Consider the following 14,737-nt stretch of genomic DNA (forward strand, 5'->3'; position numbering starts at 1 on the left):
CAATAACACACAAGATGAGTACAGTCAGTGATCCCCACTGAAAATTACACACAATTTTAATGGTAAACAATTACAACTATGGCACTACAGTACTTGAGGATATCCTAAAGCACATCGGAATCAGTTTTCAAGGTGCCGATTACCTCATCAGTAAGACACAGACACATCAGCAATGAAACACGGGGGAGGCTGTTGAACACCGTTATGCTTTCCACTGCTTTAGCAAAACCCTTGTAAATGGTTTTCAGCTTCTGAAACACATCCATTGCCCCCACTCCCCACAAGTTTTAAACTCTCATCTCACACAGCGCTGTTAACACCTGGAAAAACCCCTTCTGCCTACGCAACGAGAAGGAGCTCAGTCAATGCTGTAGCATTTTGCATAATGCCACACTTATGACTTAAATGCTCAATATGCAACACACCAGAGCAGAAGTGTTCTGAGAGCTGGGCATTCTGCAGTTCTGCTTGACATTAATCACGTCTCCAGTTGTATACATGGCTAAACAGTGACTGACAAAAAAGGATAACCCTCGATCAGACAAATTTTGGTGAAAAATACGGAAGTCTCTGAACTACAGAGCGCAGTTGCTGCTTGCAGAGCAGTCACAAGCAAGACAAATTCTTGCCTGTTAGCATGTACTATGATCAGCAGTTAAGTAGAAACATTTGGTTTGAATGAAATGAGATATCCCTCCCCTCCCACAAGCTAGTAGATAAATATAGGCTATACAAGTAAGGTTAAAAATGTAATACTAGGCCAGGTGCAGTATAGGTTACTGGTTCAGTGCTTACTTTTTGTTTTTTTTTTTTATTCTTCTGACACCACACTGAATAGAATACAGTGGATAAGCGAAGTTCTCCACCAGGAAGAGAAATACTTGTGTTGCCACAACGAACTGTTCATGCTGTCCATCTGGTTTTGCAGTGGGAGAAAGTTAAATTAGGAAAGGGTTTATAATGTATTTGTTCCAGGAAAGCATATGGCTAAGTCCGTATACCACGTGCTGCAAGAACAAGGCTGATGTGATTGCACTGCGATCCCATGGCCACATCTGACAAGGACCATGCTGGATACCGTTGCCCAAGACTTAACGTTACAGAGAAAGTGTTACTGAAAGTAAATGCCTAAGTGAGAAATTGGTCTGACCCCAAAAATTAACAGAAATAAGAAGCTGCTGAAAACAAGTACGTGAATGGCGCTGGAGATTACAAATTAAGTTCTTACAATTACAGAAAGGCACATTTACATCACTAGTTTGCATACACCTGACTCCTGGCCCACAGCTAGTTGTGCAGTTTAAGGTTTGTATTCCCCACACTAAAACACTAGAAAGCAATGCAAGCCAAGCAGCATGCAGACATAGATGGAATTGCCATAATGCCCCAGCTGGGAGCACCATGGCTGCCCTTTGGGGTTTAAATTAAAAACTATTTCACATCCCACACCACAGTGAAGTCTATCAAATATCTTCTGTGTGAAACAGAAATGGGAGATAACAAACTATCTGCAATTTAAACAATTCAGAGTTCTATTTACTGCTCAACTTGAGGATGTATAGAATCTATCTGTATGTATACATAGACTCTCATAACATATAGATAAATATGGGATTCTACATATATATAGACTATTAATGGCAGTCTATATATACATATATATGTATGTACATATATGTAGTATGTATATATACACATGTAAGTATATATAGTTTAGTATATATACATATACATATATATATACACTCCCATTAATGTACCAGATAGTCACAATAGATTTTAACTAATGTTCAGTTCACATATTCATACACAATCAGCAAAATGGAACATTTTCCACAGCTTTTACATTAAGTCAGTCAATCTCTCCTGGTTGAAGATGATCTGAAAAAACCAAAAGACTGACATTTTAAAAGGAACTCACCTGACCATAATTTCTGTTCATATTTCTACCAGGTAACCCACAGCAAGGAAGCAGGAGCTTACCCATCTGTGCTAGGTTGAGCTGTGTAGTACAATTTGTAGGGAAATTTCTGCTGCATACTTGGTCTTTTTAGTGGCATTAAATGGAAAGAGTACTCACACGTTAAACTTAAGTCCTTGGGTGCTTTCAGGCTAGTATATTCTACTGATACCATGCTCTATGTGAAGTAAAAAGCTATTCTTACCACCAAGCTTTTCACATTGCAGGAGTGTCCGGTTACTGGCTGGGCAGTAGATAGCTAGAAAGGGTGGGGTGGAGGAAAGCACTGAAATGAAGCATTTGTCAGACTTTGGGTGTTTTCGGAATCCTGGGTTTTGCAACATATTTTTTCCTGACCACCTTTTTAAAATCTCACTAGCAGAGATTATCTGACTTCAACTATGCAGAGGAGTAGAGCTGAAAACTTGGAACAGCTATCTTTCTCCATTGCATAGTCAGATCTTACAAATTGTATCAATCACACCATCTGTGTAAATCTTGAGACTGAAAATAAAAAGATCCCACACTGGGCTAACAAATAAATACTACAGCTTACCAGAATCTGCTCCAGTCAGCAAGTAGTTCTGGATTACCCATCAGGTTGCTTTCCCTTTAGTTCGTTTTTGAAGTGATAAAATTCACATCAAGCATCTCAAACTTTATCTGCTTCCTTTCCGTTTCAAGTGAACTATAGGCACTGAAGCAGACAGAATATACTCAGGCCTAAGGCTGTTCTCACATCTCCACACTTAGGGGCTGTGCTCCCAGTTCCCAGATGGAAAGAGAGCTGAGGTCCCACTGCCAGGAATTCTCTGAATTTTAAAGCAAGGAAGTGTTGGTGATCAAACTTCAGGATTACAGTCTAACAAAGAGGCAACCTTTAACAATTCAAGTCTGATTAGAAAAAAAATAAAATAAATCAAGACAATTTAGATGTATATATTTTAAGATAATTTTTAAAGAAGTTTTGGGGGAGGGAAAAGCATATGTGAGGAATACTTGAATTATTCTGCAGTATAGATACAATTAAACCAACTGTTTATTTACAACAATTCATGAAATTCAGCAGCCTGAATACACACCAATATAGCAGCTATAGCAGCAATTACCTGGTCTATAATGATGCTGCATCTCATCTCTTCTGCAGACAAAGAATGATTGGTCAGAGGTCACGGCTTACTTTCTTGCACGAGGTAAAACATTATGTGCAAGCAATTCCTTGATCTATATAACAGCTGTGAGAGCAACATAGTTATATTGCTCTTTGTGATAAGCACATTTGTCTCGCTTGTGAGGAGAACAGAAAGCTTCTCTGATGTAAATGTGCCTTTAGAAAGTGAGAACTGGAAACATTAATATAAAAAAGTCAAATAACTAGGTATTTCATGAAACTATATATATATAAAAATTGAGTTATCACAACTAAAGCAGCAAATCAAAATCTGCTGAGGTTTTCTGGTATAACTAAAAAAAGTTAGTTTGTGTCCAAGTTCAGTAAGTCAAATGCTACCACTGACATGACAAAACTAAAACCCACAAGAGGAAATTGAAAAGTGCACAATGAAATTAATAGTCTTGGATCAAGTATTTATGGAAAAATGGAAATGTTTTGTCCCGTGGACTTGATAAGTGAGAATTAAAAGGAGGTATTAAAGTTTATCTGATCCAGATTTGGCTTGCCGTTCCACATAGAAGAGGATGTAGGCCTTGGCCTTTACCACAGTCTCCTCGTCGGTCAGAGTTACAGTACTGTCGTTGAAATGGAACCAACGACCTTCGTGAGCTGCATACGCAGTGTAATGTCCAGATCCAACGCTGTCAGCAAGGCAGGGAGAAGAGAGAAAGGACAATCAGAAAGAGATCTCTTTCTCTGACGCATTTGCTGCTAGGCAGTAATGGACTAAGAGACTTCCAAGAACCAGAGGAAGAAAGGAACTGACAGCTCTCTACAGCAGATGGTATGATTCTTCCCTTCTTCATTGTGGAGCTCTAAGTTCTCTGAATTAAGGTTTCACGCTGAGTTAAATTTGGGTTTTTAAATATGAACTTCCTAGCATGCCACTCTTTTTGTGCAAGCAAGGCTTCTTGCAACACACAACTTCCACATTTGCCTATAGGCATGGCAGGCATTAGCTATGAAGACTGTACTGTGCTTTGTTTTTACAAAGCATCTTGCCTATTGAGGTCTAAAGAAACATCTAAATTTAATCAAGAGCGCTCACAGCAAAACTAGGTTACTAAAAAAAGTCCTTCAAGAACAGTTTAAATAGACCCAAGCTTTGGAGCCACATTTTGAATCTAAGAGAGCTATATCCGCTCACTTTTCACCACTCAAGACAAGGCCTGCTCTCACTTCTGTATGCTGCTGCAACACGTTTAATGGTTCCAACCATCTCATTCTGTTTTAGCCACGGCCGGCTCCCCCTTAATGCCTGTAGTTTTCCTTGGACCTCAAAGCACCAGTCAGATGCACTGTGGTGCTACGAAGGCTGTCTTTAGGACTCATCTTTTAGATAGTCCACCCTCTATTTCAAGCAGAAAGAGTGGTTCTGTAGACAAAATTTTGTTTAGTATCTTTGAATTAAATTTGGATATCAACAAGGATTTGATTAATATGACAGTTTCCTTAGAAAAACCCCTTCACAGCCAAAGAGTGATTTCTTACAACTACAGCTTCTTCCCTGGACAGACAGTTGTTTTGTCACTACTACAGTTACTCTCAACAGTTCCATCCAAGGTTGGGAAACAGGAGGAAAAAAAAAAAAAAAAAAAAGGAAAAAAAAAAACCTGAACAACCCATACCCAGCAATTTTACTTCAAAATACTAATAGTGTTCAGCTTTGTGGCACACCTATTAGCATTCACTTTGAGATTTTACTCCTGTAGGCACAGAAGACTGTGCCACTGTTACGTGTGTTTTGAACACATGCACTCTGGCATAAACGCATAAGAGAAAAATATCTTTGCTTTATCTCAAAATGAAGCACAAACTTCTGAAAGGACCTTTTATTCACAGTGTTAGTTTCCATGCTTTTCATTCTTTCACTTTAGTGATTACCCCTAGCGACTGCCAAGGGGAATTCACGGGAATAACTACATCATAAACGTATCTGTCTGATGTTATTTCAACTTAGTTCCACAGGAGCTTGTAAATTACTGCATGTTTCCACCAGTGATATATACAGACATTCACTAGGAGAATAAAAGCCTTAAATAAGTTGGCATGTAATTCAGTGAGAAGATCTCTGCCCTGAAGCAGGCTTACTCCATGTACTCACCCTGAGCCGTGATGCACAACAACAGCTGCGAGATCATAGAGACAGCTTTCTGGGCCACTGTTTTCAGGCTGCAGTTAAAAAGACAAAACTCTTCAGATTTCAGCGATACCTGCTGTAATTTGTAACAAAGACATATATGATGGAAAGAATTTCTCTAGGAGGTTTCCATGGGAGTCTCCATACCTCTAACAGGTAACATTTCATGTCTAGGCCTCGTAAGGGAAACTCAACGTATGTATCAACTTTGTTTCTTAGATATGCTGTCCAGTGAAATCGTTTCAAGTGTAAGCATAGCACCTACGGGATTAATAAAATAAAATAGAAGCATTAGAGGAACTGGCTGAATTTGCTGCTACCTATCTGGAAGGGTCAGGTGTTGGTCTAGGAACAGCTGAGCAGCCACTTCTTTGACAAACTGCTATGCTGTTACTTTTCATGTTTATACAAACCTTTGGTAGTTTCTGAATCCAGAATTTTTTGGTGGACTTCTGTTTCTTTTTGCATTTATGACACATATACAGCTCCGTCTCATCAAGTTCCTCCAGGTCTGTAAAACTGCGAAGACAATCTAGAAATAAAAACAACACACACAAATCTAAATCAAGATTACAGCAAATGATCTTTGTAACATAAAATGCAGCAAACTCAGCAACATAAAGGTGCGCCTGTGTTGCAGTCAGTCTTGTTAATCTACAGGTTGTGCACCAAAAATCTGCAGCTGTCACACACCAGCAGGTTCTGACATGCAATGTTCCTTGCTCCTTTCAGCAAAGACAGCTATAAGCAGTTCCAGAGGAAAAAAAAACTCCTCCAAACGAGATTCCTTCCACCACTCAGCACAATGGTTTATGTTCAGAAGAAATTTCATTATGTTCCAATAACAAATGTTCAACTTATAGAAGTGATCTGGTTTTAAGTACAGGATGAGCAAAGGAAAAAAAAAAAATGTTTTTTCACTTAGTATTTTCCAATTTGCATCAGGTAGACTTATGAACGCATCAAAATTAACATCCCTTAAAACAAAACCAATCACAGCAACTCTACCTAGCTTTACAGGACTGTGTTTATGTTGTTTAAAAAGCAGAGACTCACAAGAGTCAGCCTCACTCTGCATGAGGAGCGCGCTCACAAAACGTGCTTGTAAGCACAGTGCCTTAGCAGTACAGCTGTTACAGATCGATGTACACAAATGTGGGCTGGAAAAACTGGACAAGATGGAGAACACTGACCATGAAGAAAGCACTGCTGGTATTTCCCTCAGTATTTAGCTGACTTGCACATCTCAAACCAAAGCACATCTCAGCCCCAGTTTATTAAAGCAGCACATCAATACGTAGTGATGGGTGAGACATACGTGGAAAATTGTTTTTGCACCTTTTTGTAGTGCAACATTGATAAAATCAGACGGCACATGCCACCAAGTCGTAACCTGGCTGAAAGCCTGGCTCCTGAAAGAGGTGAGTGTACACTCCAATTCTAGTCAATAAGCTCCTTATCCAGGCACCCTTACCTCGTAGTGTGCACATTGGTCCATTTTCTTGATTTTTAGTACGTTTATTTCTGAACTGACTTGGAATATCTAGCGAAAGATCTGGGAAAACAAGCATAAAGAAAAAGCTTTAGGGTGGAATAAAACAATGCTTAATCATTCCACACTAAACCTGCGGTCCAGTCATATGACATCTGAATGGATCGAATTTCAGATTTGTTTTCCTACCTTGAATCACCCACTCTTTTTTATTTTTATTTTTTAAGACAAGAGGCATCTTACCTAGGAATGGGTCAAATTTTCTAGATTCTGTTCCACATATTAAGCAGTTGACTTCATTTTGAAGAATGCCTCCAAAAATGGCTGTGACAACAGTAGAGGCTCCATTTCTAGGCAGATCAGAACAAAGAAGAAAAGTCAGAAATCTGGTCTGGGTTTCATTGGTAATACCTCATACAATTAGTTCATCACTCATTGCTGCTGCACAGAAAAGTTTAGCCCATAAAGAGGGACTGTTCATTCACAGGGCTTTCATCCATCCCAGAAGTGCCTACTGCAAGTATTTAGCTGTTGCAGTGCTTTACTTTGTACCAACAGAAAATACGAACTGAACTGCATACGCTTTACACAGAAGCTGGCTATTTTAGTGCTGAAGTACTGGCTGAGTCCCTTGTTATCACGCAGAGCTGATTCTCACAAGGTGTCCTGTGACTGAGGCTGTTTCCAAACAAAAATTCTTCCCTCACAGGTAGGTCAACCTTCTTGTTTTGAAACTTAACCTTCTTTGCTGCAAGTAATTTGGACTCCTTTAAGTCAGGTTCCTACATTTCTCCTGTTTTGCTACCAAGGACAGCTTACGTTGCATTAAGATAAGCTAAGCAGTGTCTACCAGCATCATCATCCTCTACACTTCCATTAGGTTAAGTCTCTTACCGAATCTTTTCTGCAGATTAGGTAATGACCTTATAGCCCAATGAGAACAAACCATTTTGTTATACAACTCTGCAGTAACATGCTAGTTTGTGCTTGTAGTTCTGATGCTGCAAACCTGCAAAAACCCATGTTCTGTATCAGTGCTCCATCTATAACTGAACAAGCAGAGCTGATATTAACTGTAAAGCAGAAGGAAATGGCTGCCCAAATAAACGGGCACTCAAGAAGAGAGTATTCACAGCATCCTCACACTGTAACCATTTAAGCACATAGGACCTCAGTGTGCCTTTGACAAAAGGCAGTTCACTGCTACCATATTCCACCTCTCCATGCTCAGAACAGAATTACTGTACACATCTCAACGAAGTTAAGTTCTCCCGAGGGTCAGATACTTTTATGCACATTGAAAACAAAACTGGTTTACTTTACAAGCATTCTTTAATTCTAAGAGCAATTTTAGACACTTGTTTTTTGGGGAGAGGGCTAGGGAGCTGTCTACTATGTCCTCATCAGTACAGAAAGTGAAAATTCACTCAACTTCTGCTCAGGGAATCCAAGGACCAAACTGACCTGACCTTGCTTCATGAAGCAAATTAAAATGCTTTCTCCCCGTGGTAGCTTTAATCTGAGAGGAAGCACACCCAGCAAAATTCAAGGGCAGTATTTTAAGAGAGGTGTGTGGTTGGGAGGGTTGAAGCTAGATGATCACTGTGGTCCTTTTCAACCCAGGCCATTCTGTGATTCTACGAATAGGCAGATGAGTGCCTGTTTCAGGATGCACAACAACATGAAAATCAACAGTAGCAGGAAAACAACAACAAAAAAAACCAGCAGCTTTAAGTGTGCATCAAGTGATAAACAAAACACAGAGACCATCTGCAGGGAAACTGCCTCAAGTACAACAGAAGCTGCTCTGCTTTCTCCCTAGTCTACAAGTTCCACTGACAATTTAAGCATGCAGGTACTTGACAGCCTTTTCACCTCTGTATTTTTCAAGCCATCTATCACTCTAAAAGAAGATAATTCTATATGCATACAGAATAGGAACTACACAGATTTTTTCTTCTGAAGTGTGTTTACAACTTACTCTGTACGCTCACAGCCAGGAAAAGAATGCTCATCTGAGGGCCGTACTTCCTTCTGAAAGGAAGAAGATCCCATAGGATCATAGTCCACGCCCCTGCAGCTTTGTAACTGTGATGTTACACATTTGCTGAGGACAGCTCCAACAAGGAAACATGCACTTAAACTTCCAGATCAGCCACCCAGACCTATAACAAAGGCACTAAGGTATTGAAGAATTAATTAGAAAACATTTCTTACATGCAACATTTGCTGCTCGCAGTCAGGCTAGAATTTTCTTGCAAAATTACTGAACGTGAAACACCATTAAAGCCACCCTGGAGTTCCAGGTGTAGATGGTCCAGAAGGTAACGCATGAACTCGTGGGCATCCTGTTGCTGGTATCCCCTTGAGCAAAAACAAAAACATCATCATCACCAAAGGTTTGGGCTGCATTACTGCAAGACAGAGCATGTCACTCGGAAGAACGTACGTTTGTTTAGCAATACTGAGCAGGATTTAAAGAGCCATGTGTATTTTGAACCAAAGCCCTCAGAAAGGTACACTGATGAGCAAACACACCACAACCTCTGTGCCCTCACAGCACCATCACTGTGCAGCTATCTCCATGAGGAACTTCTAAGGTAAGTTTTATAATGGAAGAGCTGCTGCAGAACTGTTACAACTCAGATAACTGGATTCAGCCAACACTCTGCTCATCCCAACTCTGGACCCCAGTTATGGTCAGCATACTGAAGTCTCAAAACTGGTGCCTTTCAAGGACATCACCAAACATATGGGTGCTGTGCCATGTCAGAATGACTGCATGCTCTTCATTTGGTACAAAGCCCACGTGATGCTTTGGCAGTTCTAGTTGTTTGCTTGTCTGCTTGTTCCCCTCCCCACTGATACAAGGAATTTATTCTCAGCGTTTGATTTCCCACATGCATTTCTCAGTGACAATGCAAACTTTGAAATCATTAAGAAAAAAGCATATTTAATACAGGTATCTCCTGCTTATTGAACAGATGGAAAAATCATCATTAACAGCTGAAGATTACATTTATGGGATCTACTTTGCTTCAGATACCTTCCCAACAGTAACTTCCTCCTAAAAGAACTCCTAACATAGTGCATTTGATCTCCAACAGGTATGATTAAATAACCTTTGGAATCATTCCACACTGTTGGCTGTGGTCCTGATGCACGGATTTTACGCTGGCACACAAATAAGTTATTTATAGATGAAAGATTCTTTGTATTTGATAAAAAGTTTACGTCTAAATGCAGATCTTGAAAAGACTGTGAGGATATGGACAAACGCTCTTCAGCTGAAATGCAGAGTTTCTCTGACAGTTTGTGTAATATCACTGATCTGACTGTAATATCACAAGCCCACTGCTGATATCCCTTTTCCTACAGATAGCAAGATATGAACAGGGACATTTACTAAGAGAACAGAGCATGCTATTTATACAGCAGTAAGACTACAAAACACACATCTTGCAACTCAGCATGAAGCTGCAGGCTATTTTGGCACAGAGCACAATCAAAGCAGCAGCTTTAGTACAACGTCAAGGAGCAGGACTTTGGCAGCAGAATTTGAGCTTAGAGACACTCTGGCTATGCTTGTCATATACAAGTCTTAAAAACCATAAGCAACATTCTCTACACAGATTACACGTGAGATGAGACAGAGTGCCATCAAGAGTCCAAGCAACCCTTTTTTTTGTTCAACCTTCTGTAACAAAGACTGTAACCTTCTGAAAGAAAAGCAGCACTTGCAGTCCAGGAGGCAGACACACACCTTCAACAACTGACATCTCTTTAAGCTTAAAAAAATATTAAACCAAGTTTCCAAGTATGTTTTCCCTCCCTGCCGCCATCACTTCATGCCAAAGCAGCCGCTTTGCTGTTGGTAAGCTATTGGTTCCAGCCACCTTTCCTGAGCATCTATGCAGCTCCTCCGCTCTATCTGGTGAGCAGCATACAATGCACAACAGGAACACCATCACCTTTTACAAGGTCCAGTCAAGCACTGAACAAGCTTTCTCACTGGACCATGTGGGAGCGGGGATTTACTGACCAGCTGACACTGCTTTCCAAGTGACTCCTCATCAGTTAATCATGCACATGTTCCCAGCTAAGTGGGAATAAGGGGAAAATAATTTTAAAACCCTAAAACAATATAAAAACACTTTTAAAAACTCTGATAGAATCCACAGTGCTGAAAATTTGCTTGAGGAACTCAAATTGTTTCTTGCTTAGCCTATCAGGAATTACAGTGAAGACTGTAGTTGGAAAAATGATCAAAGAGATCACGGATGGAGTTTTTGGTCACTGCATGAAACTACTGGTATTAAACTTCCTTGATTCTCTTAAGCCAACTGAAACAGACTAGGCAGTGTGAAGAATAGAATAAAACCACTTTCGTTATTTGGGTTACTCATGTATGTTCACAGCATCTTTTCAGCACTGCTAGAGGCGTAACAGATTACAGCATCTTTACTATCTGAGAACATGGAGCAACTTACCTTCATCACAATATATCCTAACAGGTTTCTGTGCTCCTTTGAAAGAGGTTCAGGGGCCAGGACAGGGAGACCTTGGAGAGGAATGATACTTCAATTTACTTGAGTAACCATTGTCTTTCTTTTTTTGTCAGTATGGGCACAAAATGCCTAGTTTTATTGTAGTCCTCATTTCACGTCCAACTAATGATGGTAACTGTGCTTTCAGAGAATCAAGGAAGTTTTACCCAGTACATTTGCATGTAGATCTGCACATTTTTAATCTGACTACATCAGTTTCTTATTGGAGCAAGCTTGGAATATGACTCGGATATAAAGGCACTTTTGCTTCTTTGCCACGAGGCACAAAGTATCTTTACAAACACTTTACAAAGTGTTTTAGCATTTGAGATCTCTGCCATTTCTAACAGTGTTACATACAGCATACGGTCAAAGAGTGGGGAAAAAAGATCTACTGATAAACAAACGCAAACGTAAGTAAAGATTTTTTTCCAGACGTATTTGTGGGTATACAGGAAGTCTGCATTCTCCATCTCCCACATTCAGCAGGTTTGAGATCAGGACACCAGCAATACAAGATTACAGTAAGAAATATCGTTATTTTACAAAACTTACCTAAAATTTGGCATAATTTTCCAAACAACATAAAATAAGGATTCTGGACTAAATGCAGTTTGGCTTCCTTGCCATAAAGCACAAAGTGTCTTTCTGAATTCTTCCACCAATGAACTAGAAAGAAAGTAAAAGCTGGTGATGAATATGGGCTTGCATTACAACTCCTGAGGGTTTACTAGCTCTATGGTACACACATCAGACATCACCTTGGTTAAAATTGTAATGACCGAGTACATTCCAGTACTTCAAAGAGTTTATGTCTAAAATCCTACCCATAACATCAGAGGTGGACAGGTTAGGAAAATGACATTCCAGATACTGGAAATCTATGTACTCTTCACCATTATGTTGTAAAGTCTACTAACATGGTCACTTCAATGCTTGCTGAAACAAGTTACAGGCTCTGAATGGCACAACCACGTGGCAGTATTTAACTAGCACTTCCTAACCTTACCCTAAAGGTACTTCAGCACTTCCTGATGTATTTGACTGCCTCCCCCTACAGGACAAGGCTGAAACGAGCCCACTGCAAGCAGCAGTTCCTTTTTCTTGTGCAGCCAACTATTTTTCTACGATACTGGTCCTCTAGGGATCATTTTCTATGACTCTCTAACACTGAAAGCATATAGCAGCTCTATGAGTTAAGAATTTGCCGTTTTCATTAAAGTTCAGTGACAACAAAGAAGACTCTGCTTACACATTGTTATCTCCCTGGCTCCTGGTATGGTAAGTTCTCCTGCCTGCTGTCTTCCCATTCCTCAGCTCCACAGCAGGCAATTCTTTGAAGTAACAGCAAAACTGCTGAATGTTACTGGGAAAAAAAAAAAAGAATGAAATCCTTAAAGGGCAGAGAATAAAGGGAAGGTTATGTACCCTGGAGTCTGTTATTTGAAATCCATGGACAGAACTTCATCTAGCGATGATAAATGATGGCAACATGAACAGGGTTTTTTTTTTGTTTTTTTTTTTTTTTAGTATTTTCTTCCACAATACTAGAAATACTGTAATAAATACTTATCTTCTATAAATGAGTGAATGAATCCGTAAATACCACCATCATCCCAAATACCCGAAACAACTACATTTTGGCTCTGCTTTGACAAATGGGTTCTATGACAGACCGAGTTATCGGAAAGCATTCCCTAACAAAAACAGGCTGCAGCTGCTAAGGAAGTTAACAGTGTCATCATCTACCTACTGATTCTACGCTCTGCTACAGAAGTCCCAGTAATGGCCTTGTGCTTTGTCTTTGGCAAGCTCAGCCCTGACTGACAGAGAGGAAGTACCTGAGCGACTGAAGGATCGCATTCATGAAACACGTGTTCCCCAGGTTCCGAAGGCCTGTGGCACAGAGGGCAGTGGTGCTTCCCTGGAAGTGAGGATGGTTAGGTTAAAGACATACGTCCCTGCTCACCTACTTTCTCCCAGCAGAGCTGTTACTGTGATATCAACACAAATTTTAACAATCATTAAACTACTCGGGTTGAAAAATGCGGTTTCAAAGCCAAAGCAACCCTGGCAGTACATTTTCAATGTCACTAATCCCAAAGACTTTGCAAAGCAGCAACTGACTGCTTTGCTTCTGCCACCCCTCCCCTCTTATTTCCATTCATAATCAGAGCTTCTTCGCTTCCCACTCAGACAATTATTTCTTGAAGCTGAAGACAGCCATTACTTCAGCTCCACTGGAATTCACTGCTGTGCTGCAGGCCCAAGGCCCAAGGAGACAGCACTGTGCTCTACGTTCCCTCTGGTGAAGGGTAAAAACAAGGCAGTCACATAGAGCCAAGTCACTCTCGCTTCTTTCCCCCTCCCTGAAATCTGTGAGAAATTATGTGGATTAGAAGATCCCTCAACTCTAGCCATCACAAACAGGCATTTGGTTTGGAGCATTCTTTGACTGGAAAATACTGTGCAGCTTTTCAGACAGAGCTGGACTGTGTTCTCCTGGGTACTGTTCAACAGACGTGAGGTCAAACCATCAGGAAGGTGGAACGTGAGAGGGAGTACAGTCTTCAGAATATTTCACAGCTGCTTTGGAAAGCAAATTTCATCAGTTGTTTCTTAGAAGTTTTAAAAGCTTTCTACTTTTTCTTAAGAACTACTCTCTTATTCCCCTTTAGACAAAGACCTGCCTGTCTTCTTTCTGCACTCTAAAAAGAACAAAATAAATACCCCGTCTGCTCAAAATAAAACAAAAGAAAATAAAACCTTCCTTCTAGCTGTTTTAATTTCTTGAGTACTACCTGTTTTCCATCTCCCTGATCTTAAGGAACAAAGAGAAGCTCAAAGTGTAGGCCAGCAGAAGTACAGTAGAGTATCAAACGTTATTTAATGAGAAGAGGCTCTTTCCTCAGTGTGGACAGGAGATGAGGAAGACAAAATAAACCAGGGAGGAGTTGGTAGCTGGCTAAATACTTTAAATCTAGGCCAACTATAAACCTCAAAAGGTTTAGCAAAACTGTGTATTAGCACTGTTATACTTACATTTACTTTTAGTAACTTGCTGTTCAGAGATGAGTTTTCCAATAGTTTTCTTTTCCTGTGTCTGTCTGATGTAAAGGCTGAACTGTTGGGAAGCAAATAAAACATGTTACTATAAAACAAAATCTTGCAGGAAACGGACAACAGATAATCATCCCAATGTCATAACAGTTATCACATCTGCCATCAGCTGTCATTAAGACAGGAGAGAGCTTCCTGATCACTACACATGCGTTTCATAGTCTGAAAATAGAATGCATAGAGTACAGATGCACATCCTATTTTCAACACCCAAGTCCGAGCTAACTGTGTTAGGCTATGCATACTGCAGTGCGTGCCCTGAAACATCCCTTGTTACTTGCCACCTCTGATCTGAAACAGTCTT

General features: G+C 40.1%; 1 protein-coding gene across 2 annotated transcripts in view; it reads right to left on the reverse strand.

The window, feature by feature from the left end:
* Positions 1-31: 31 nt before the first annotated feature.
* Positions 32-14,737, reverse strand: part of USP3 (ubiquitin specific peptidase 3) — a 38,127-nt gene continuing 23,421 nt past the window's right edge. For both annotated transcript variants that reach the window (XM_085234210.1, XM_085234211.1), the window contains exons 5-15: positions 14,356-14,437; positions 13,155-13,237; positions 12,566-12,679; positions 11,869-11,982; positions 8,984-9,130; positions 7,010-7,116; positions 6,749-6,829; positions 5,688-5,806; positions 5,422-5,535; positions 5,239-5,306; positions 32-3,775 (exon numbers count right to left, since the gene is read on the reverse strand). In XM_085234210.1, the coding sequence (XP_085090336.1) occupies positions 3,610-3,775; positions 5,239-5,306; positions 5,422-5,535; positions 5,688-5,806; positions 6,749-6,829; positions 7,010-7,116; positions 8,984-9,130; positions 11,869-11,982; positions 12,566-12,679; positions 13,155-13,237; positions 14,356-14,437 (1,195 nt within the window). In that variant the 3' untranslated portion in view covers positions 32-3,609. The remainder of the gene's footprint in view (positions 3,776-5,238; positions 5,307-5,421; positions 5,536-5,687; positions 5,807-6,748; positions 6,830-7,009; positions 7,117-8,983; positions 9,131-11,868; positions 11,983-12,565; positions 12,680-13,154; positions 13,238-14,355; positions 14,438-14,737) is intronic.

This window comes from Meleagris gallopavo, chromosome 12 (assembly GCF_905368555.1).
Source record: "Meleagris gallopavo chromosome 12, MGAL_WU_HG_1.1, whole genome shotgun sequence".
NCBI lineage: Eukaryota > Metazoa > Chordata > Aves > Galliformes > Phasianidae > Meleagris > Meleagris gallopavo.